Consider the following 22,863-nt stretch of genomic DNA (forward strand, 5'->3'; position numbering starts at 1 on the left):
CCTCATATCTCCTGTAACGATGTTTTCCAGAGAAATGTGAGCAACGATGCTGACAAAGAAGCATCGCAATCAATTTAGTTAAAAAATGGGAGAAAAATGTGATGAAATGGCCTACTTAATGACAGCTTTATTGTCATTTCCGCATATGTATAGTCAGGGGAACGAAATTTCATGTCACATGGACTACAGTGCTAAATAGAACAATAAACAATAATCAGTAAAAACGCACAGGGAAAACACTGGGTGGGGAGCTTGTGCAGTGAAATATAAAATGCACTTCACAGTATAAAAAAGCAGATGTACAAAATTATACAGGAGTGCAGACATGCTATCGAGCAGACACTATTGTACATATTAGAATTATAAACACCACTGTACACCTTAGACAAAACTATGAATCCATTTAATAGCTCCTCTCTCCAATACCTTCAAGTGAAATAGACATGACTTATTTGATTTCTCATCACTCTCCGTCATCCTTCTTTTATCTGTATTTCCAGTATATCAGTTCTTAGTCATGCTCACCATGTGCATTGGCAACAATTACCTCTGCTGAACTGCAAATCACTACTCTGTTATTTTTATTGGAATGTTGATCTGTTTGTGCAATTTGTCACTGAGTGTTTGACCTTGGCGCCGACAGTCAGGCTTGTATGTGACTCTCATGGGAACAGGCACAGATAGTTTTTTTCAGAATAACAAGATGCAAGTCATTCATTGAGATAGCACTGTAAGGAACAGTATTTTCATGCATTTCATACTCTTAGTCAACGGTACGATACAAAGCAGAAATTACACACAGGTATGTGTGCTTCAAATTTCACACAGATTAAACATTAAGCCTGGTGTCCCTCAAAGGGAGGAGTCTCTCTGGGGTCAGAATACATTTTTGAGTGTTCAGTACTCCCGCGGTTGTCACTCTGTGTGGTGTGTGACTGATGAGCTGATGGGTAAGAGACACAACATGAGATCAAATACAGGTAACACATTCAAACCTTTCACAATGTCCTGATTTTTGTTTTCCAGCTATCTTATTTGAGCTGCCTCATCCATGTTGTCCTTCTTGTCTGTGTATTTTACTGTATTTCTACATTTTGTTTTGACATTTTGAACTCTCAGTGTATTTCTCATGCCTGTGCCCTCTTTTTTATTCTGCTGCATTTAGGATCAAATTTAAATCACGTCATTGTCTATGTCTTTGTGTCTAATGACATTTTGAATGGAACACTTTACTTGGTTTCTATACTTGTTGAACAAGTAGACTCTATCTGTTTGAACAGCACTTCCAAGTACTTAAAAATGTATTTAAAAATGCTGTTTTCCAGTTGTGATCACCATTTACACCCACAAATTCTCATCTTTATGAAGTAAGGTTGTGATTATTCAGCAGACCCGGTTGAAATTCACCAGCTTGTTGTTTGTTTATTTAGGACAACTATGCCCGAGTACATTTAAAACAAGATTTATGGTGGGGAAAAGCAAACAGTGATCCATTAGCACACCAAAGTGCCTGTGGTATAAGCTATTCAGGAGAGGGGCTGCTTAGCCGTGTAGATATGATGTGTTACGTTATTGCAAACAACGGTTTGTTTTTATTTTAGTGTTTGAGACATTTTCAGTCCTTCTAATGGCCATTGTGGTAGGATGAGCAACCAGGAACAAGTTATTTTTGTTATTTATTTTTTTATTCAACTTTTATTTATACAGGGTAGGTTGGCTGAGCAAATACATGCTCTTTTATGGCAAAGCCCTGTCGTCAGTTAATAGAAACATAATAACAAAGACAGACAGAGTCAACAAACACACAGAGAGGTAGGAAGGTGTGTTTTTGATTTTTTGATTTTTTTTTTTCATGAAACATGATTCCATGAGGACACTGCACTAACAGCAAAGGCAGGTTTTCCAGGATTGGCTGTGGTTCAAGGCTGCTGGAACATCAATCAATCACTGGAGCAGCTAATAACAGGCCACTGTGCCAGAACAGCAAGGATGATATATGGCAATTTAGCAACTAGGGAGATAAATAAGTGCCACTAGTTATTATTTCTCTCAGAGTTGGAAGGCCAACCAACTTTATCATACAAAGTGCAGTGGTGAGTGCAGTAATGAACCTGAGAGCAGAGAGGTAAATGGAGTCTTTAGCCTTGAGTCAAGGCAGCAGCCTGATGACATCCCCACAATCTGAGAGGAAAACTGCTTCAACAATCGTTTCACCAGCTAAAATGGAAGCTGCTTCTGTGTCTGTACACTAAGCTAATTTTCAGTCACAGTTTATGGTTTACTATATGATGTTTCAATGTTAATTTCTCATGAAGCCAGATGCACAGATATTGGCATTCTGTGACTCTAAAAATAGGAAATATGTATGTTACTGTAATCTGTATCTTTGCATCTAGAGAATTGCATAAATTGTGTTTTATTTTCATTAACGCTAATTTAATATTAGTATGTGCATCTTGTAGTGCATTAAAGTGCATAAATTTCTGTATGGCTAATTGGAGAGACAGAGTCAGCAACACAATATAAAGCAATGTCATCTGCGCAAATGGGAATTGCACACTCAACTCAGATATATATGATTAAAGCGTTCAAATAATGATTCAGCCCTTCATGTAAGAGGAATGTTTTGGAAAACTTTGAGGTGTCAAGAACTGACTATTTTGCTTGAACAGCATTTAAATTGTTCTTGCCCTTGATTGACGCTTGCTCAGTGCATGATTGCACAAGGGTCAGCGCTGTGTGTATCAGAATGTTTTTTATCAGAAGGCTCAAGTGTATTTTTCCACAGCCAATGTATCATTATCTCAGCTATCCTGGTGTAATAATGTAGCCACCAACCACAAAGAAACAAAAGTTTTGATTATCTGTCACATATTCATCAGACTTTTGCAACTTTAAGGTTTTTTAATGTTCCTTAATCCCCTCCCTGTTTAGAGAGGACAAAGACTAAAGATAATCACAAAAGTCAAGCCCTGTTTTATGGTGCCTCTGCTGGTATTCAGCACATATGTCATCCAAGGCTCAAATAAGCTGGTACCTCACAAGTTTAGCAGACAGAACCACACAGACGTTCACAGTGTTCAAATCAATATATCATAATGCAAATGAAAGTTAATGTTGATGATGTCTGTTTTGTGCTGCTGCGTCGAACATTGTTATCTGTTGAAAATGAATATGGTAACCACATCACACTATTCTACCAAATATGGTAAATATGTATGGAAATGTGTGAAGTTCACTACCTAAATATTATGCTCCGACAGCCATTACATTTATTTGATCTCTGTTTTTTAAGGTTTGATGGAAATAGGTTCAACAGAGTAAGTACGCTTTTCATCTAATTGCTTACAACAGTGTTCATACATTCTGAAATAGCCTCGTCATTTTTTCAAAGTCAGGTCAAACTGAAATGTGAACACTATACAGCTACCAATAAAAATAAAGTTAGAGACATTTAGCCTGAACAGAATTACAGCATTCACGTACCCCCCAAACCATATAGCATTAATGTTTAGTATATGCTGCTTTGCAATTATAAATGACTGGCTTGACATGCCGACTTTTGGAGAGTAATCTTTAAGATTACTAAGATAAGATAAGGCCTACTATGCATAGATAGATTTATGCCGTTGTTATTGTAATAATAATACTAACAGGTGAGGTTATGCAATTAATCTGCACTAAAACTGTAATGTAATTGTAATTGATGCAAATTATTGATTATGTTGGTTGAAAATTAGAAAAAAATATACTGCAGGGTTAAAGTGCACAGCTGTTCTTTTTGTACTCGTGCCGAATTTAAAGTCAGTAGTTTAACCGAACACTTATGTCAAATGTCTCTACTACTCCTTTTGCAGGAAATTTACATTTAATCCTAAAGAGGGAATAGACAACCCAGTGATGGTCATCACAGACGACGCAGGTATCTTGCACACACATTTCTCATGATCTTCTGTGTTTCAGATCATGAGGTCTGAAAAAGAACTGTCACTCTAAAGTTTGACAGCACTTTTCTGTCTCTTCCTGCTCAGACTCTATGTCGACACCCAGCCCACATCTGTGTGTTCTTAAACGAGAGGAAGGGGAGTCCTATGGCTTCCATCTGCGGTGGAGAGGGGACACCAGGGTCACATAATCAGAAATGTTGTGTCAGGAGGGGTGGCAGGGCGCAGTGGACTTAAAGATGGAGACAGGCTTCTGGAAGTCAACAACTGCTTTGTTGACGATGTTTTCACTCAGAGGTAAAATGACCTCCCTGCATTATTGAATTGTCAGAGGCATCTCCAAAGAACTGATGGGAATCTAACAGCAACTACTGTATTTCCCTTTTTATGAATCAGGTGGCTAGGAAGATAACGCTAAGCAGACACCAGTTATGTTTATTAGTGTTGGATGGGAAGAAGTATGAGCAGGCTGTGTCCGTGGTGAAGACCTCCGAGGTCTAGTCATGGCGTATAAGTGCGAGGGCTACAAGCCACCCAGACTCTGCCACATCATCAGGGATCCTGTGACAGGTCTGGGCATCAACTTCACACCAATGGAAGGTAATCACGAGTTCAAGGTACGAGATTAATTGATGTCGGTGCAGTGTTAGTCAGTTGCTCCTCGTGTTTCTGCTCTGCAGGAGAGAAAGGTCGCTACTCTGTGAGCCTGGTTGCAGGAGGTGCAGCTGAAAAGGCAGGGGTGTGTAAAGGAGATCACCTGGTGTGGATGAATGGAGCAGCAGTGTCTGATCTCACACACTCTGCACTCAGCAAGATGGTATGAAGTCTTTTTATTAATAATTATTAATTTGCTGACATTTACTCTAAAACTGGTTATTAAACAGGGACGTCACTAGGATTGAACGGGGAGGGGAGGCTTGCAAAATCTTTGCGCTCGCATCTTTTGTTACTGTCTACTGTCTTTGTTACTGAAGAAGCCAAGATGTTAAGTAAAAAGAACAGCCATATTCTCCTTTTCCAATTCCTCTCTATTTAACAAAAATGACTTAAATGCTATCTGTCTGCTCATGCAAATGTGTGATAATGTAATGACATATCTAATTCCTCTCTCTATTAGATAAGTTGCATGTCTGAAAAATGCTATTAAATTACACTAATTACTGTTACTGCACTGTAGATTGGTTTAATCAGAGTGTGATTTTGCTCTGTAGTTTGGCTTGTACAAATACTTTATCATGTAAGCTGTTGATAAGGATCCTATTTAGTGTGGCTACTGTCGAATTTAATGACCTGATGGCGGAAGGTATAAAAGATTTGGAGTATGTATGCATGATTGCTTTCATTTTATTATATTATTTTATTATGTTATATTATATTAATCTGTGTGTTTGTATATCTGTGGGTATATGATCATGTATAGCCTAGTCTACATTTACATCTACATATTTATTTAATTTATTAAAGCCAATAAATGCAGAAATTTAAGTGGATCAGAAGATATCATATATAATAAATATTATAAAATAATTTAGTTTAGGATATGCCTTGGTACTAGACCTGCCAACTGCGGCCTACTGTTAGAAGAAAAAACAACAACGCACATTTCCTTAGATCTGTAGACCACTGCTGACCTCAGAATCAGCTGCCCTGCCAATGTTCTCTCTCTCTCTCTCTCTCTCTCTCTAAATATCTTCCAATATCTGGTCAATAAATTGAAGGATATACTGGTACAACGCATTAACAGGGACACTATGACATTTACTGTAGTTTTCACTGACAACATTGTTAGCTATATAGATAGGTTTTATCAATGGCGTTCACGCTACCTAGTGTTTTCCATAGTCAACTAAAATATCCTTTCCTTTCTTATCCCTTTCCATTACATCAAGTAAATGTAGCTAAAGTTAACCAAGCAATAGTCAATAACAACTTACAATTTCACTCTGTATCACTCATTTGTTGAATCAATCTTCCTTCACTGTGTGTGTGTGTGTAGCTGTGTGCATGTTTGTAGTAAGTGTAACGTAGCTTGGCAGCTCAGCAGCTTGGCAGATACAAACAATAGGTCCACTAAGAATTACCAGATTGATGTTCTCCAGCCTTGTCTGGCTGTAACAAATAATGTTTTGCTGCAGATGAAAAAAAGTGGCAATCACATCACCATCCTAGTGATTGACAGTGAGAGTGAGAAGACCTACATGCGACAGGGGATGCCCATCTTGCCCACCATGGCTGTTCCACACAACCTGCCATATAGAGCCAGAAAACTCCACCTGGTCTCTGGCCTGAGGGCTACGGCTTCCTACTTCGGCTGGAAAAGGCACCATCAGGACGCACATGTGAGAGGACAAACAGAGCGTAAAACTCAAACACAAGCATTCCAGACTCTAGTCTTCGACTAAAATATCTGTGTATTTTCCAATAATAGTTAATGTTCTGCGTAAGATGGAAAGTGGCAGTCCAGCAGAGAGGGCAGGTATGCACGATGGAGAGCTGCTGCTGGAAGTCAATGGACAGTCAGTGGAATCACTGTCACATGAGGAGATTGTAGAGAGAGTGAGACTGAGTGGACAACAAGTCTCCCTCACCACCATCACTCCCCAGGGGATGGAGTTTTACACCCAGGTAGGCATCACTTTCCACATGCATGGAAACACAATTTTATTTAGATTTTATTTATCCAAATGCTTGAGATGTGGCTCACCCCAACATTGTCCAAGCTAAACAAAAAATGATTTATCAGATGTTTCTTTAAACAGTGGAGATGAAGATATAACATCAGTAATATATTTGGAAGCTACAGTGGGGGAAATAAGTATTTGACCCCTTGCTGATTTTGCAGGTTTGCCCACTTACAAAGAATGCAACGATCTATAATTTTAATCATATGTACATTCTAACAGTGAAAGACAGAATCCCAAAGAAAATTCCAGAAAATCACATCATATGAATTTATAAAATTGATAACCATCTGATGAGGAAAAACAAGTATTTGACCCCCTGGACAAACAGCATGTTAATATTTTGTAGAAAAGCCATTATTGGCCAGCACAGATGTCAAACGGTTTTTATAGTTGGTGACAAGGTTTGTGCACATTTCGGCAGGGATGTTGGCCCACTCCTCCCTGCAGACAGCCTCCAAATCATTCAGGTTCCGAGGTTGTCGCCTGGCAACTCGAATTTTAAGCTCCCTCCAAAGATTTTCAATTGGATTCAGGTCTGGAGACTGGCTAGGCCACTCCAGAACCTTGATGTGCTTCTTCTTCAGCCACTCTTTTGTTGCTTTGGCGGTGTGCTTAGGGTCGTTGTCGTGCTGAAACACCCATCCTCGACCCATCTTCAGCTCTCTCACTGAGGGAAGGAGATGTTGGTCCAGAATTCCACGATACATGGCCCCGTCCATCCTCCCCTCAATACGATGGAGTTGTCCCGTCCCCTTGGCTGAAAAGCACCCCCAAAGCATGATGTTGCCACCACCATGCTTGACGGTGGGGATGGTGTTCTTTGGGTTGTACTCGGTGTTCTTTGCCCTCCAAACACGACGAGTTGAATTGAGGCCAAAAAGTTCTATTTTGGTCTCATCTGACCACATCACCTTCTTCCAGGCCTCTTCTGAGTCGTCCAGGTGGTGAATGGCGAACTTCATGCGGGCCTGTACATGTTTCTTCTTGAGCAGGGGAACCTTGCGTGCGCTGCAGGATTTCAATCCATGACGGCGTAGTGTGTTACCAACCGTTTCTTTTGAAACTGTGGTCCCAGCTGCCTTCAGTTGATTCATCAGTTCCCCCCTTGTGGTTTTGGGATGATTCCTCACCGTTCGCATGATCAGGGACACCCCACGAGGCGAGATCTTGTGTGGAGGCCCAGACCGAGGGAGGTTGGCGGTGGTGTGGTGCTTCTTCCATTTCCTGATAACTGCACCGACAGTTGATCTTTTCTCTCCAAGTTGCTTTCCGATTCTCTTGTAGCCCATCCCAGCCTTGTGCAGATCAACAATCTTGTCCCTGATGTCCGTAGAAAGCTCTTTGGTCTTGCCCATGGTGGTGATGTTGGATGCTGGTTGTTTGGGTGTTGACAGGTGTCTTTTATACAGGTAACGAGGTGAGGCAGGTGTATTTGATGTAGATAATTGGTTGGGATTGGGGCTGTGTCTTAAAGAAAGACTAACTGGCTTGTAGGAGCCAGAATACTTGCTGTTTGGTAGGGGGTCAAATACTTGTTTTTCCTCATCAGATGGCTATCAATTTTTATAAATTCATATGATGTGATTTTCTGGAATTTTCTTTGGGATTCTGTCTTTCACTGTTAGAATGTACATATGATTAAAATTGTAGATTGTTGCATTCTTTGTAAGTGGGCAAACCTGCAAAATCAGCAAGGGGTCAAATACTTATTTCCCCCACTGTACATCTAAATGCAATTCATATCAGATAAGAGTCAGGGTTTATGGTTTCTTTCCTTATTTTTGTTTCTACAGTTGGGTCTATCGCCTCTTCTTTTCTGTGAGGATGATGCTGATGAGAGAGAAAAGGAGAGCAGCGAACCAGCCTCTGCAGCACAGCAGTCCCCACAAAAAGAAGTAGATGGCTCTTGCAAGCCTAGGCACTGTTCTCTTCAAAAAGGCCCTGTGGGGTTTGGCTTTAACCTGGGCTGTGTCCCAAAGCATGCTGGGACCTTCATTAGCCAGGTGGGGATGAAGTGCTGTATTGCACTTGGTGAACATTACCTCGTTACTGGACATTTTTGTCGAATGTGTTGGTAGATTTGTTTTTCTCCTGTAGGTGGCATTTGGGGGCTCTGGGTACAAAACAGGATTACAAGTGGGTGATGTGGTGATGGAAGTCAATGGACAAAATGTGGAAGAAAAATATCTGGAAGATGTGATTATGCTTGTGAAGGAAGGAGGACATTTTCTTACCTTACTAGTCATGGATAAAACTAGCTACAACAAGTTGAAGCAGACTAGCTCACCTACCAAAGATTTAACAGTGAGTGAAGTAAAAAACAACCTAGTACATAATCTATGTTTCAATTAATCATGAACATAATCTTTACCTCATTTTCTTGTTTGTATCTCAGCAGGAGGATGAAAATTATGAGATTACATTCCTGTAAGCAACAAAGATGCTCACACAATTCTGAAGACATTCTTCCAGACCATACTGCCAACACAAGAGACTTCAGACTGAGTTGAACAAGAAAACTCAACTTTTGTTGTTGTTCTTATATTGGCGTGGAGGTCTAATCTAATCTAATCTAATCCCGGGGTTTCACAAAGGAATCCACGTGATGAAACAGATAAAAAACAAGATGAAACTGTAACAGTGTCAACTCACAAAGACATTTTGTAGTGTGATATGAAAATGTCTTTTGGTTCAGTTTTATAAATCTATAGATGTAGAACGTTTAGTTTTAAACAAAAATTGCCACACATGATCACAATCAGATAAAATACTGAATAAATAAAATGTTCCACAGTGTAAAGGACCATAATATCTATAAACCAAATTTCTTATTGGACTGAGATGAATAGAACCCAGTGCCTGTGTGAAAGAAGAAACACATTCGACACCAAACACATTTTCATTTTGAAAGTGTTCAGCAGTTATGTTAAGTACTAATGATAATTAAGGAAAAACACAGGTATGGCCCTTTAATTTTACATAAAAAGTGTAAATTGTATTGTTTTGGATGTGAGTGGAGGATTATGTGTATGTGTTTTAAGAATTGAGAATATAACTCAAATGTAGCTAAAATAATATGAATATGAATATTCAGAACTGTTTGCCATGTTGAACTCCCATAAATGACATAAACACCTAAACACATATTACAAACACACAAAATGGCAATGTGAAAATTAATTGAAACATGACATGATACAAGTTTTAAACAATTGTGAAAGTGCTGATGTGAAGTGTTAAAGCACAACGTATGTAATCAAGATTTTCATGTAACTGATCTGACCATATACACTAGACATCTGATTGTCCATGACATCATTTGGTGGAGTTGGGCTCTTGGCTGAGATGTGATCTGATGGACAGATCATGCTCTGGGTGATGACCTTGTCCCTCCCAAGTATAGTCTGTGTGCTGTTACTTTCATCAATTTCCCAGTTATTTAGCCTGGAAAGGTATAGCCTACTAGACCCAGAATGGATCTCATAAATTTCCTTAATATGATACGTCATTGTTTCTTGTTGAATAGCCAATGTTTAAAGGGTATTATGATATTATAGTATACTACATTATAAAATGTTTGCATATGCAGTCTGTATAAGCCGATGAAAACTAGTCTGTGGCTAACTCAGGAGCATTTACATTTTGTTTGGATGTTGATTAATGTACATGATCCCTTCTGAAATAAAGAACAAAATAAATTTATAAATACACTTTAACCCCTATTTACATGTCTAATTAATGTCCTTTTGAATTATCTTTATCTAATGTATTTAAATACTGTTTATGATCCACCATAACAATACAGATTACTGCGCCCTCTAGAGGCCATTTGGCAAAATGTAACTTGTGCATTGACTCATAATGGATTATCTAACTTAACTATAAGGCTAAACACTGTGAGGAGAGTGGGAATATAATTATGTTGAAATCTGGGCGTCCAAATGTTGTATGACAAATAAACATGTCATCATATAATGTAAACTACAATTATACAAGAAGAGTATATTTCTTAACAAATGTTAGCACCGCAGGCTCTTTCTGTACAGGCACTTCTGTGGTCAGCTGCAGTCGCGGGTCCTGGTCCTGGAGGTGACATTCACTCGGCTAGCAGGAGCCGGGGAAGCAGTTAGCATCGACAAACACGTCAACATGGCACAAGCAGTGCAAAAGCTGGTCGCTAAAGTACCTACTCTAGTCGGCGGTAAGTTGATTTGGTGGCTATTAAGTTACAACATGTATCCAATAATGGGGAACTTAAGTGAAGGTAGGATCATCCTTATTGACAACATCTAACGTCACCTCGGCCGACGTTGTCAATTACACCCGACACCCAGCCATCAATTGAATGAAGAGCTATAACGTTAGCTATGCTATTCGGTGCAGACAACACTGAAATGAGATTTCACGTTGTTTTATTTGCTCTGTCTACGTTCCTTTTCTGCTAGCTGGCACGCGTTATTTGTATTGTTTACACTCAATTAGCATACGCCCTAAAGCTAAGTGGCTAACGCCACTAATCAGCATGCAAGGGAGCTCAAAGCTAACTTAGTTGCAACAGAGTCGTAATTGCAATGTTTGTTCTCTCTTAGCCGCTGTCACCTACTCCAAACCCCGGCTAGCAACCTTCTGGCACTATGCCCGTGTTGAACTTGTCCCCCCTTCCCCTGCCGAGATCCCCAAGGCCATCGAGGGGGCCACAAACCTCATCAAGGGTGTCCAGACAGGACGTCTCGGTCAGACAACAGTAAAGGTGCGTGTGCTATTACGACCTTGTTGTGTTTGATTGTTTTCTGCGTGTATAAAGAGAACTTATGTACATCTCCAGTGATTGGTTAAAAATATGCCATGCCATATCATTAGAAAACACAAGCATCTAAATTATGTTTTTTTATGTCCCATACCGACTTCAGAGCTGGTTCTCAAGACATGTCTCCTACATTCATACAGAACACTAGACTGTAATATCTGTAGGGAACATTCAAACTAATGAGAAGTGGATACTTTATGATATCCCGAAGACTCTGTTGCCATGAAGGTTTCACTACCATGGTGAACTGTAAACCAGTGTGCAGTATTCTTCAATTGTAAATGTCATTCATCTTCAAAAATATTATATTCTTAATCCTTGTAGAATCAATGGAGGTGAATAGAATGTTTCAGCATTAAAATATACCATGTTGTGAAAGAATACCTTGGTCACTCAGGAGACATCTCTGAGAACTGTTTTCTTTAAAAGAAAAAAAAAACTTATATCAGAAAACATTTTCTTATGAAAATGGTGGAGACCAAAATCTCAGCTGTGCAGCTCACAAAACCTTGGCAAATCAGCTAATGTGATCTACAGTACAGGATCACATCAGTCTAGTGGAACTTGAGGGGATGTTCTGCAATCTGAAACACTTGATCACTGTCAGTGATTAAGGACACATGAGAATTTATTATGTCATTATTCTGGTAAAGTCTGCTGTATGAAATGAAAACATGATTTAATCAATTCTCCAGAAAAACAATGACAGGAAGATCATCTGTGGCTAATCTTAGATTTAGCTTGATGCATTTCTCCAGAAGCAAATCTAATTCAATGTTTTGTTTCCTCACAGGATGCTTTCAGGAATGGACTGGTGGCCACTGAAGTGTTGATGTGGTTCTACATTGGAGAGTGCATTGGCAAAGGAGGCATCATTGGCTATGATGTCTAAATTTAGGACTGTCGAGCTTCTTTTTTTTTTCTCTTGAGCATTGTATGCTCAACTTCTTGCAAGAATCCTGGGAACCAATAAACAGATGTCTATTGTCCAAAAAACATCTTGTTTTGTGACTCCTTGCATTTAATGACATGCATTTATTTAACAAATGAGTGTGACAAAAATACAAAAGTGTTTTTGGTATTCATAGAGTGGACGATGGCTGGATTCCATTTAGCTGCTTTAGTTTCAGGGGTTTGGTATAGTACATGCTGGCTCACTGTCAGACAACGGAGATATCATTATTTGTATTGGTAACATCGTGTCTGCTGTGAAAATGACATCATGGGATGACTGTGATTAGACAAACTCAGTTTGTTACAAGGACCCTCATGTGGACTTTACTTACTATACTTTATAATCACATTCTTGTGGAAAATTGTCTGCTGAGAAAACCAGGAGACACATATACATAAATAAAATAAAGGGAACACTTAAACAACACAATGTAACTCCAAGTCAATCACACTCCTGTAAATCAAACTGTCCACTTAGGAAGCAACACTGATTGACAATCAATTTCACATGCTGTTGTGCAAATGGAATAGACAACAGGTGGAAATTATAGGCAATTAGCAAGACACCCCCAATAAAGGAGTGGTTCTGCAGGTGGTGACCACAGACCACTTCTCAGTTCCTATGCTTCCTGGCTGATGTTTTGGTCACTTTGAATGCTGGGTTGCTTTCACTCTAGTGGTAGCATGAGACGGAGTCTACAACCCACACAAGTGGCTCAGGTAGTGCAGCTCATCCAGGATGGCACATCATGCGAGCTGTGGCAAGAAGGTTTGCTGTGTCTGTCAGCGTAGTGTCCAGAGCACGGAGGCGCTACCAGGAGACAGGCCAGTACATCAGGAGACGTGGAGGAGGCCGTAGGAGGGCAACAACCCAGCAGCAGGACCGCTACCTCCGCCTTTATGCAAGGAGGAGCAGGAGGAGCACTGCCAGAGCCCTGCAAAATGACCTCCAGCATGGCCACAAATGTGCATGTGTCTGCTCAAATGGTCAGAAACAGACTCCATGAGGGTGGTATGAGGGCCCGACGTCCACAGGTGGGGGTTGTGCTTACAGCCAACACGTGCAGGACGTTTGGCATTTGCCAGAGAACACAAGATTGGCAAATTCGCCACTGGCGCCCTGTGCTCTTCACAGATGAAAGCAGGTTCATACTGAGCACATGTGACAGACGTGACAGAGTTTGGAGACGCCGTGGAGAACGTTCTGCTGCCTGCAACATCCTCCTGCATGACCGGTTTGGTGGTGGGTCAGTAATGGTGTGGGGTGGCATTTCTTTGGGGGCCGCACAGCCCTCCATGTGCTCGCCAGAGGTAGCCTGACTGCCATTAGGTACCGAGATGAGATCCTAAGACCCCTTGTGAGACATATGCTGGTGCGGTTGGCCCTGGGTCCCTCCTAATGCAAGACAAGCTAGACCTCATGTGGCTGGAGTGTGTCAGCAGTTCCTGCAAGAGGAAGGCATTGATGCTATGGACCAGCCCGCCCGTTCCCCAGACCTGAATCCAACTGAGCACATCTGGGACATCATGTCTCGCTCCATCCACCAACGCCATGTTGCACCACAGACTGTCCAGGATGCTTTAGTCCAGGTCTGGGAGGAGATCCCTCAGGAGACCATCCGCCACCTCATCAGGAGCATGCCCAGGCGTTGTAGGGAGGTCATACAGGCATGTGGAGGCCGCACACACTACTGAGCCTCATTTTGACTCCATGGGTTGATAAATTTGATTTCCATTGATAATTTTTGTGTGATTTTGTTGTCACACATTCAACTATGTAAAGAAAGGAGTATTTAATGAGATTATTTCATTCATTCAGATATAGGATGTGTTATTTTAGTGTTCCCTTTATTTTTTTTGAGCAGTGTATATAACTAAACAAAATTCTGTCCTTCCACTCACTTAACTGTTGCACACCCCATCTCCTCCTTAACAAATGCATTGGATTTGCATTTGTCTTGTTTATGCAGTTAAAAGCCATCTAGATATTTGCCTATCTATATGTTGACCCAAGTAGCTAATCAGCAAATGAAATGGCAGCAACTCAATGCATAGACATGTAGACGTGTTCAAGACAACTTGCTGAAGTTCAAACCAGGCAACACAATGGGAAGAAAGGGGATGTAAGTGACTTTGAACGTGGCATGGTTGGTGGTGCCAGACAGGCTGGTCTGAGTATTTCAGAAACTGCTGATCTACTGGGATTTAAATGCACAACCAACTCTAGGGTTTACAGAGGACCATCTGAAAAGGAGAAAGCATCCACTGAGCTGCAGCTGTGTGGACAAAAATGCCTTGTCGATGTCAGAGGAGAATGGGCAGAGTGGTTCGAGGTGACAGAAAGGCAACAGTAATAACCACTTGTAACAACCGAGCATCCGTCTATACGTGACAGCCTACCTGAGTATTGTTACTGACCATGCCCATCCCTTTATTACCACAGTGTACCCATCTTCTGATGGCTTCTTCCAGCAGGATAATGCACCATGTCACAAAGCTCAAATCACCTCAAACTGGTTTCTTGAACACGACAATGAGTTCTCTGCACTCCAGTGGCCTCCACAGTCACCAGATCTCAATCCACCTTGGGATGTGGTGGAACGGATGATTCATCATGGAAGTGCAGCCGACAAATCTGCAGCAACTGTGTGATGCTATCATGTCAATATGGACCAAGTCTCTGAGGAATGTTTCCAACACGTTGAAAGTATGTAAGAATTAAGGCAGTTTGAAGAACCCGGTACTAGCAAGGTGTACCTAATAAAGTGGCCAGTAAGTGTATATGTACAGGTGCATTTCAGAAAATTAGAATGTTGTGGAAAAGTTCATTTCCCTCCCATATTTTAAGTCAAAAAGTGAAATATATCAGGCCTGTTTTGGTTTTAATCTTGATGATTACAGTTTATAGCTCATGGAAATCCATATCTCAAAATATTAGAATAAAGAATGATTAATACAGAAATGTTGACCTTCTTAAAAGTTAAAAAATTCTGAAAAAGCTTAATTTATGCACTCAGTACTTGGTCGGGGCTCCTTTTGCACAAATTACTGCATTAATGCGGCGTGGCATGGAGACAATCAGCCTGTGGCTCTGGTGAGATGTTATGGAGGCCCAGGTTACTTTGATAGTTGCCTTCAGCTCATCTGTGTTGTTGGTCTGGTGTCTCTCACTTTCCTCTTAACAAAACCACATAGATTCCCTATGGAGTTTGGGTCAGGCGAGTTGACTGGCCAATCAAGCTAAGTAATACCATAGTCAGCAAACCGGTAGGTGGTTTTGGACCTGTGGGCAGGTGCCAAGTCCTGCAGGAAAAGGAAATCAGCTTCTCCATAAAGCTTGTCAGCAGATGGGAGCGTGAAATGCTCTAAAACCTCCTGGCAGATGCTGCATTGACTCTGGACTTACTAAAACACAGTGGACCAACACCAGCAGATAACATTGCCCCCCAAATCATCACAGACTGTGGAAACTTTAAACTGGACTTGGATTCTGTGCCTCTCCACTCATCCTCTAGACTCTGGGACTATTCCAAATGAAAAGCAAAATTTACTTTCATCTGTCATCCCTGTTGCTTGTGCACCTTTTCCTACCACACTTTTTAACCTTCCTGTCAACTTTCCATGAATATGCTTTGACACAGCCAGCCCTTTCAGCAATGACCTTCTGTGGCTTACCCTCCATTTCTGTATTCTATATTATTTATTGGAATATTTTAAGATGGATTTTTGATTTCCGTGAGCTGTAAGCCGAAATCATCAGGATTTAAAAAACAACCCTGAAATATTTCACTTTGTGTAATCAATTTAGAACATATGAAAGTTAATAATTTATATAATAAATTATGTAAAAAAATGAACCTTTCCATAATACTTAAATTTTCTAAAATGCACCTGTATATTTTATACAGTACATACATTATATCATAGTAACGGTGGTCATTACAATTTTATTTCGGTTCAATTCCTGTAAGCAACCGATAGAGGGAGCTGTCAGTATTGTCACTACTCAGGTAGCGTTAGTACTGAAAGTAGAGAGCGGTTCTATTTTCTCATTTAAATCCACATTTAACAGATCTATCATTTCTAATCCAATGAGACATTTCATTTGGCAGTGTAGATGTAGTAACATTTAATCCATATGTTTCTATGTATAGATAATAATAAAAAAAAATCACAAAATTCATGTAGCTCTTTATTTAGAACTTGCAATGAATAATTTTGTTACAAAACAAGTCTTTTCTTGGTATCAATTATACTCTGGTTGTCCATTATACAAGTAAATATACATCAAATTAAATAGGGGTTAGTTCAAGTGAAGTAAAAAAACTAAAACTGTAAAGACTCTCAGCAACTATCAGATGATATCAAAACATGACAGTGAAATGACGATGAAATATTCTTCTGGATGTGTTGGAACCATAATAATACCTGTAAAAGCACCAATATAAAGCTTGTTGTATTAATCATACCGATCGTAAGAGTGTAATATATTTGAAATGAATTATGCAATAATATTGGCCAACAATGTAATGACCTATCATAAAAAAAAAAACAGGTTAACTTACTGTACACTCACTGTGCTTTATAATTACATCATCACTTGAAATATGTCACACCCTTTGTGAAGTAATATGTAGTGTAAAAATGTATTCTGTGCATGTAACATTAACACGTTTAGCTCACTGAGAGGCGAGCACATGCGTGCAGACATGTTAATATGTAATTATCAAGCAGTTATTATTATATGCAAAAAAAGGATAACACTTGTATTTATATTGTGTTTGTGGGATTATGTAGTAATTATGTATTTTGATAATGTCTTGTAAATGTGATTTAACAGCAAATGCAAAACATTGTATAATGTAAAAAGTAAAAAAGTAAAAAAAAACAGTATATACCGCATTTAAGAGGGATATTTTTCTTAAATAATAATGTAGTTTGGTACAGTTTCCAAATTTTCAAAAATACGTATTACGAAAAGCATTGCTGTATATTATGAGAAGCACATGGAAAATATGTTCAGATTTTCAGATAAGAGCTCAGATATCAGTGTTCATTTGATGTTGCAGATCTTGACTGAGGTTCCAACTCCAAAGCCTGGATAGAGGGGCTCAACAAATTTGGTCTCAAACCTGTGCAGGAGGGTCATGGTGCTGCCAATGCTATAAAATGCCAGCACACCCGCAGTGTGGTCCAGGTACACGCCTATCCTGGGGGAGTGGGGGGCGTTGATGGCTTTGTCCACCCGGTTATGCCAGGCGGAGTAACCTGTGTCAGAACACAGGAGACTCCAGGATTTGTCGTTGTAGCCCAGCAGACACAGTGAGCCTTTGCCCTTCCGACTAAGGCTCTTGTAGGCCACTCCAACGGAGAACTCCCCACTCCATTCGATCTCCCAGTAGAAGCGCCTCCGGACAGGGCCTCCCGGCACAGCACCTGGGCAAAGCTGTCAAACCTCTCCGTGTTGTCTCCGTAGGGCTGCAGGTCCCTGGTGCGGATGACTTTTCTGTTGTTTTCAGAGATGTAAAGCTCCTTGTAGGCTGTGCTAGGGTCCAGTTTCAGCTGGCAGAAGTCTGAAGGAGAAGAAGCAATACATTTTTATATATTTATTTGGTAACTGAATTGTGTTAGTCATCAACTGACATATTTCAGGTAAATACACCAGATACTTACATTTCACAAAATCTGCTCTGCCCTTTGGCTCTGGAGGAGGAGCGTTGTCCACTGCCATTTCTTTGCCTGAACATGAACAATCACTGTGTTAGGTCAATGTGAACTGCATACACCCACACACATGCCTTTAATTCTTTTGTTGATGCGTTTTTGCAATTTTATCATTTATAATTGCTTTGTGGTTTTTCCTCCAATAATATATGGCGACTACATTATCAACCTAAATAATAATTAACTTCCTACAGACGTGACAGCGCTCACCTCTGCTCCTTCTGTCCAATGTTCGACTTTCTGTAGTGTACACTGGGACCTCAGTCACTGTAAGACAGAACACATTGATAGTTAGCAAGTTTGTTGCTTTCTGGCCATCATGTAGAAGTATTGTGTTTCTGCTGTTAAAGTCAGACCTGACTTGGAGATCTTAAGCAGCTCCTCTCTGCCAAACTCCTCGAGGCGTTCCTTGATCTCAGCCACAGCTTTCCTGACAGCCCCGAAGGAGAAGTCAGGGTTCACCGTCACTCTGGGTATGAAGCTGTCATCAGTGGGGGTGCAGAGGTAGTTGAAGTTCTGATGAGAAAAGAAAAGCAAGTGTTGTGAGTTAACACCATCAAATGGCAACTCCAGATGTATTTCTTAAATGTATAGTTGCTCTAAAGCTGTATGTTACCTGCAAAAAATGGATGTGGTCATCGGTGCTGTACAGCTGCTTGAGGCCGGACTCTTTTTTCTTAAGTTCATCAATCTCTTGTTCCAGCCGCTCGATCAAAGCCTCAGCCTGGTTGAAAGCAGCCTTCTCATTGATACCAATCAGCTTGGTCACCTCTGACCTCATCCTCTCAATGGCGCGGATCATGTCCTCAAACATCTTCTGGCTCTCCACCATGGCTCTGTGGGCCGAGTTCTGGACGGAACAGCCGAGATGTCAGTGTTTTACAGAAGACACTGCAATAGTAAACATCTTACAGCAATTTCTTGCATGGAAATACATGAAATTTACTGGTTGAAATATTAATAATTAAGAAAGTTGGTTGGTGGAAAGATATAGTATATCTATGGATTATCAACACATAATCCTCACCTTCAGTGAATCTGCAGCAGTCTTCAGTTCCTCCAGCTCCTTCATCCTCTCCTGGCATTTTTGTCTAATCTCAGCTTGGGAAACTCCCAAGAGTTTCTGTAAAATAAGGTATGTTACACAGCCATCTATTTCACTGTTTTGTTAAGCATGAACTCTACTATGCTGTCTGGCTTTAATAGCTTCCTTTAATTTAATATGCAGATTTTGCATACTTCTTCAAAAGCTGCATTCAATTCAAATTATAACATGTAGTCGAACGTCATGCTGTTTAATTGTGTGAGATGTAAAGCCACATGTTGGTTCAATGAAAACATTCTTTCTCATCAAGGAATATCTGGGGAGGCCCTTTGGCATGTCTACTAAACCCTACTCAAAGAATCTTCTTAATAAGGCCAGCTTTTATCTCAGAGGAAGAGGTGGGGGGGAAATCTGTAATGGAATTCTGGCCATGTGAGGAATGTGAATCTACCGCTGCCTGACTTTTAAAAAGATGTTTCAAGGTGCACACAGCACTGACATGCAGAATAGACGGCTTCTAATTCAGCTTTTACTCGAGCCCACCAACCCATTCTTCAAGATAAGCTTGAGGAATGTGGGGAATCTAGGGAGGGTGGGGTGAACATGAGAGGGGAGGGGAGAGAGCGGGAGACGGAGTGAGATGTGTGAAACTCAGGTTGTAAATCGCTGTATGAGAGAAACCAGAGTCCCTATGTTGTACAGAAAACAGCGGGGTGAATTATTACCTCATCATACCCTAAAAACTCTTTAGCCCAAATTCCTGGCTACCATAAAAACACATAAAATCTATAGTTCTCTGAACACTGCAGCTTTGTACTACAGTATCTGTTGACATCCTTATCTACTCTACATTGTTTTGGGCAGTGTGACTGGTGAGTCATTTGAATGTGCATTGCTGCGGCTACAAACACTGTGATTGGTTGAGCATGAGGTGTTGAAGGCCTTGACTCCCTGACATTCCAGTATCATTAGATGCACTCCCACAGGTGGGAACCAATGGAGCAGAAGGAAGTCTGCAGTTTCTGTGTATCTATCCCACAGATGGAACTTTCAGAAAAAGCAGCTTTCAGAGAGCTGGATTTGTTTGCCAGTGAATGCCAGTTTAGCTGATAGCATTGACGAAATGGGTCAAAGTACAACTGCCAGTCGTAGTACAGGGGCAGGAGTTGGGAAAAACACCCTGTTTGCTTTCACTCAAAATACTCAAATCACTATATATTTCCTATGGGTCAAGGTTGTGCCTCTTTTAAAAGGTTCATCTGTCTGAAAAACACACTAGAATTGTATTAAGAGGTGAGTTTCATCTTGTGTTTTCTCTTATTAAATAGTACACTGCTCATCTTTCTGACATAATACTTTCATTCTCTGAGAAGCTGATTGAATGTGACTTTTCTAATAGGTGTACAATATTGTTCTTGTGCCTTTGAGAATTTAGTCCATTAAAAGGAGCCATCAACAGAGACAGGAGGATTTCTTACCTGTTTCTCGCCCCTCTCTGCCTCAGCAGAGACAATGTCATGGCCCCTGTGTTCACTGACTGTGCAGATAGCACAGATACACATCTGGTCTGTTCGACAGAAGAGCTCCAGGGACTTCTGGTGTTGCGGGCAAATCTTCCTGTCCAGGTTTCCCAGCTCATCCACCAGCTTGTGCCTTTTGAATGTGGCTGATTCATAGTGTGGCTTCAGGTGCTTCTCGCAGTAGGACGCCAGACAGTTAAGACAGGACTTCACAGCCTTTAATTTCTTTCCAGAGCAGAAGTCACAGGGGACATCACTTGGTCCAGCATAGAGGTTCCCCTGGGACGTGTTGAGGTTGAGGGTCAGACCGCTCTTCTTGATCTTCTCAGCCACCATGCTCAGAGTGGCATTTGGTCGCAGTACCGGCCTCTGGGTGAATGTGATCTTACACTGGGGACAAATGTAAATCCCCGTGTAGTCAGCTTCATTCCAGTAGCCACTGATGCAGTCCATACAAAAACTGTGGCCACAGGGGATAGCCACAGGGTCCCTTAGGAGGTTTAGACACAGAGAACAGCTGAAGTAATCTGGAGTAGTGTGATCAGCCATTGTAATGGACTCAAAACACTGTCGGAAACAGACAGAGAATGCCAGGAGCAGTTAGAAATTTTGTCGAGTGTGCCTAGGAGCCCGCCCTCAAGAGTGTGGAACAACCTGCCAGAAACACGACCTACTTGTATTTCTGAATTCCAGAGGTTATTGATTGAAAGCAGACAAGGCCCTCCCCCTGTGTTGTGAGTATATCGAGCCCTGCCCAGTTCAGATAAGCAGGTTGAGCAAAGAGGGAGGGAGAGGGAGAGGGAGAGGGAGAGGGAGAGGGAAGGGAGAGGGAGAGGGCGGGCAGACAGGAGAGGTGAGAAAGAGAAAGGACAGAAAGGAGCGAAAGAAAAAGAATGAATAAAAGGTGCAAGAAGTTGCAACAAATGTGCTAGAAAAAGCTCCCATTTTCCTCATGGTATCCTTTTTTCCCGAAGTTCTCATGTGGCTCATCTGTGGATGTATTGTGCACACACTTCTCGGCAGCTGTATTTCCACCTATTGTTGTCAGACAGAATTGCCATTGTCTTAAACCGGTTATAGTCCGACAAACATAAATGTAGCCTAAGGTACTGTAGGAATTTAAGGGACCACCCAATAATCAAACAAAGACGCTGTGAGCTCAAGCAGAGTTTCAAAATCATATCAAACATCCCGGTTTGCTCCTTTTATCATCACAAACTTGTTCAGGGTTGCAGTATTTGCACTTTGTCCAGTCAAACCAGTCGATTCAGTTTTACTGAATCTACTGGTTTACTGACATTTTTTTTCCACGTTTGTGCAACAGAAGGAATATATTCATGGTTGGGTTGAGACACCAAACGGAAACACACGTGCACAGTGCGTGTACACATGCAGAACATTCCTTTCAGGTGCAGGGGTGTCATTGCAATGCATAATGTACATATTTGTGTGCGTGCTTCACTAGAAGTTAACTTGCATTATTTCATTCCTAGAAATGTCTCACTCATAGTTACCTAATGTAACCCTGTGACCCCTGACTCATTCTGCAACTTGAAGTGCCTGCTGACATCATAGACTCTGATTAGCATTTCAATTAGGCCTAGTCTATTGGTGTCTACCAGTAATCCACAGTATTTCTGCAGTGTTTTTCTATCTTTTGTTCAACATCAAAGTCCCTAATGTGCAGGAATTCTTGCTTGAAATAAAATTTGTGCAATGTATTTTGCATTTACTGTCTGATGCATAATCATGTAACAAAAAAGAAAGTGTATTTAAGGTTGTAAAAAGTACATTGGCTGCACCTTCACTTGTGGTGAAACTACACTAGGTAGTTTCACCACTCCATATTTGGTCCGGTTTCTGATAAGCCAGTATTTCCTTCCTTCCTCCAGAGTAAAGAGGGCACTCTGTGCTTACAGATTAACTACCTGTTGGTGGCAAAGACCACCGCCAAGGGACAAGACTTTGAATATATCTTGGATTTATTTTGGAGTTTCTAACTCATGATAGAGGACTATACAGTGCATATATGACCAAAACCTCTATTTATTTGAGAATTTATGATTTAACAACAAGCCTCGCTAAAGGAGTAGCAAGTTCCAGTGTTCTTTGATGAAGCAGACAGAAACTTCAAAATCATGGATAGCTCAGTCTACGTTTCAAGGAGAAAGGTCACCCTTCATCA

The 22,863-nt window shown here is 40.8% G+C and overlaps 1 protein-coding gene and 2 pseudogenes across 1 annotated transcript; 2 read left to right on the forward strand and 1 right to left on the reverse strand.

Annotated features, from left to right (window-relative positions):
- Positions 1 to 801: 801 nt before the first annotated feature.
- LOC119881879 lies at positions 802 to 10,350 on the forward strand (annotated as a pseudogene).
- A 320-nt stretch (positions 10,351 to 10,670) lies between these two features.
- On the forward strand, positions 10,671 to 12,433 carry LOC119881880 (ATP synthase subunit g, mitochondrial-like). Its single transcript, XM_038691968.1, has 3 exons — positions 10,671 to 10,829; positions 11,218 to 11,378; positions 12,229 to 12,433. The coding sequence occupies exons 1-3, from the start codon at positions 10,778 to 10,780 to the stop codon at positions 12,325 to 12,327; spliced, it is 312 nt and encodes a 103-aa protein (XP_038547896.1). The 5' UTR covers positions 10,671 to 10,777; the 3' UTR covers positions 12,328 to 12,433.
- A 4,931-nt stretch (positions 12,434 to 17,364) lies between these two features.
- Positions 17,365 to 21,345, reverse strand: LOC119881881 (annotated as a pseudogene).
- Between the last annotated feature and the right edge of the window lie 1,518 nt (positions 21,346 to 22,863).

This window comes from Micropterus salmoides, unplaced genomic scaffold, assembly GCF_014851395.1.
Source record: "Micropterus salmoides isolate LMB-PRFRI ecotype aquatic unplaced genomic scaffold, ASM1485139v1 Ms_hic_scaffold_2776, whole genome shotgun sequence".
Classification (NCBI taxonomy): Eukaryota; Metazoa; Chordata; class Actinopteri; order Centrarchiformes; family Centrarchidae; genus Micropterus; species Micropterus salmoides.

What these genes read in the sequence shown, in the direction of transcription:
- LOC119881880 (XM_038691968.1), top strand. Translation starts at nt 10,778, where the DNA reads ATGGCACAAGCAGTGCAAAAGCTGGTCGCTAAAGTACCTACTCTAGTC. An exon ending in AGTACCTACTCTAGTCGGCG is followed by an intron (nt 10,830 to 11,217) that starts GTAAGTTGATTT and finishes GTTCTCTCTTAG; the next exon opens with CCGCTGTCACCTACTCCAAA. An exon ending in TCGGTCAGACAACAGTAAAG is followed by an intron (nt 11,379 to 12,228) that starts GTGCGTGTGCTA and finishes GTTTCCTCACAG; the next exon opens with GATGCTTTCAGGAATGGACT.